The sequence below is a fragment of the Cynoglossus semilaevis genome, chromosome Z (assembly GCF_000523025.1).
Source record: "Cynoglossus semilaevis isolate Cse_v1.0 chromosome Z, Cse_v1.0, whole genome shotgun sequence".
Lineage (NCBI taxonomy): Eukaryota > Metazoa > Chordata > Actinopteri > Pleuronectiformes > Cynoglossidae > Cynoglossus > Cynoglossus semilaevis.
In genome coordinates this window covers 10,099,836-10,102,657 of record NC_024328.1, presented here as the reverse complement: position 1 = coordinate 10,102,657, position 2,822 = coordinate 10,099,836, and the positions used below count along the sequence as shown (strand labels likewise).

Sequence of the window (2,822 nt, the reverse complement as noted above, 5' to 3'; positions counted from 1 at the left end):
TGCACTGCGTTACATTAGGTTTAGGTACAACTACAGAAGCTGGAACTATTTTAGGTACTATTAAATAGCATGTCCCACACCAGTCCTCTGGTAGGCAGAGATAAGTTTTAGAACCACAATGCCATACATATTCTTGAGGACATGACCACCCCCAATTTCCTGGAAGTGCCATGAGGAGAGGTTGTGTAGAGATCCAATTTTGTACACCAGATCGTTCACCTATTGCAGTAAAATTAAAAGTGGCTAAACCTGTCTTTGAACAGTTGTAGTCCCTCCAGTGGATGGCATTAAACATCCAGTGTGTAAAACATTCTTTAGTGCCACATCTTGATATTGGTAGTTCATGAGAACATAGAGATGTACCTAGAAACTTGGGTTTACAGGGTGGTTCCCAACAGTAAGGAGTGTCTACTGACCCACAATTTCTTTTGAGACATTATGGAGCCTTTATTGGCCATCCTGCAATACTTAATCCTTCCAAATTAGTGAAGTTTGTTTTATCGGAATATGCAGCGGGCTTACGCCATTGTGCATATTCAGAAATTCCCACGTTAGCCAAATCTGGCATAAGTCCTCTCAGCTTAGTACTATTGCATTTGCAGTTATGAAGGGCTATCACAGCCATGGTCTCTAGCATAATTGCAGGATGTGGGACAAGTGTTGGGTTATAACATGCATGGTGTGGAACAATAGAACAAACATAACAATCCGTCAAATTACGTGCTTCTGCTGTGAAATTAGCAACCTGAAACCAATGATTGTCCTCATGGTTGTGATTGTCCAGCAAAGCTCTCCTTCATCTCAGTAGATGAGATGAGTTGTTCTGAAAATATGATGCAAGTTTGGTATTCCCACCACATAATTGGGAACACAATAATGAATGTGATAAAGGTGAAGAAACATGTCCCTCTTATTCCACTCAGTCCTGGTTGCCGGAAGGGATACCAAGGAGTAATTTCTAATACACACTAGGGGGTGTTCCACCCGTTGGTTTCTTCACCGGGGTTGAGGGTGCGATAGTGACAGCTAAGTTTGCTGCATACACCTAGTGTGTAGATCCCCCTTGTAGCCGGACTTCAACACTAGTGTGTGTCCATAGTTCAGCTTTTTGAGCTCTTAACAGTTTACAGTGTCTTACGTGAATCCAGGAGGGTCGTTCAGCAATTCAGACTGCGGTTGGGGTAGTCAGGAGGACCTTGCAGGGTCCCACTGTGGGTCAGACCACCTTGTTCTCTGTGTGGCTTTTAGGAACACCAGGTCGTCAACCTGAATCTTCTGGTCATGTCCAGGTTTCTGTGGGGTAGAGAGAGCTTTGGCAGATTCAATTTGTTCTTTTGTTTTTGCAGCATTTCTCAAATAATCATGGAAATGATCATTTTCTGGTAATGATGCAGTTAGTTGTGGAAAAGTAAATGGTCGGTAAAAGACACATTCCAATGGAGTTAACCCAGCGCTTGAACTTCTGGTTGTATTTACAATCAATTGTACCATGTCCAAACACTGTGGCCATGGTTTCCCTGTATCAGCTACTGCATTAGCAAATCGTTGTTTTATTGTGCCATTTTTTCTTTCTACCAATCCAGCGCTTTGTGGATAGTAAACCTCATGTAGTTTATGCGTAATGCCATAATCTGTCAACAGGCTTTTTACACATGCTGCTGTAAAATGTGTCCCATCTGAGTAGATTTCTGGGAATCCATATCTCGGAAATATTGCTGTTTTCAAAACTTGAACGTGAACTCAGCATTGGCATTAGCAGTTGGATGAATTTCAGTCCATTTACTGAAAGCACAGACAATGAGTAAACCATATTGTTGATTTTGTGATTTGTTTAGTTCAATATAGTCCATGTGTAGATGTTTAAAGGGTTCCTTTGGCATTGGAAATGAGCCTTGTCTTGTTCTTACAGCTCCTTGAGCATTATGTTTTAAACAGATTATGCACTGTTGTACATGCTTCTTTGCAGCTTTTTGAAAATCTGAACAGTAAAACAATTGTTGTACTGCTCCATTCATCCCTGCTGTTGTCACATGACACTGGCTACCGAACTGGACCCTGCCCGACACCTGGCTGCGCCTAGAAACTCTGTCCATAAAAATAATGAACAGAACCGGTGACAAAGGGCAGCCCTGTCATAGTTCAACATGCACCGAGAACAGGTCCGACTTACTACCGGCAATGCAAACCAAGCTCCTACTCCGATCGTACAGGGACCGAACAGCCCTTAGAAAAGGGCCCCCGACCCCATACTCTCGGAGCACCCCCCACAGAATACCATGAGGGACACGGTCGAAAGCCTTTTCCAAGTCCCCAAACACGTGGACTGGTTGGGCAAACTCCCATGAACCCTCAAGCACCCTATAGAGCTGGTCCAGTGTTCCACGACCAGGACGAAAACCGCATTGTTCCTCTTGAATCCGAGGTTCGACTATCGGCCGGATTCTCCTCTCCAGTACTGGAATAGACTTTTCCTGGGAGGCTGAGGAGTGTGATCCCCCGATAGTTGGAACACACCCTCCGGTCCTCTTTAAAACCACCACCCCGGTCTGCTAGTCCAGAGGTACTGTCCCAGACTGCCATGCGATGCTGCAGAGACGTGTCAACCAAGACAGCCCCACAACATCCAGAGACTTAAGGTACTCAGGGCGGATCTCATCCACCCCTGGCGCCTTTCCACCGAGCAGCTTTTTGACTGCCACAGTGACCTCATCTCAGGAGATGGGAGGATCAGCTGCGCACGCTGTAAACAGCAGTGGTGGGAAACTGCTTCCCCTTCCTGAGGCGCCGGCTGGTTTGCCAGAATTTTTTTGAGGCCGACCGGT

At 45.3% G+C, this 2,822-nt stretch overlaps 1 protein-coding gene across 1 annotated transcript in view; it reads left to right on the top strand.

Annotated features, from left to right (window-relative positions):
- The window catches only part of LOC112486501 (protein unc-13 homolog B-like), a 66,374-nt gene extending 65,942 nt beyond the window's left edge, over positions 1–432 (top strand). The window contains 1 exon segment of the mRNA XM_025053411.1: positions 341–432. Coding sequence (XP_024909179.1) covers positions 341–432 — 92 coding nt within the window.
- Positions 433–2,822: the final 2,390 nt, after the last annotated feature.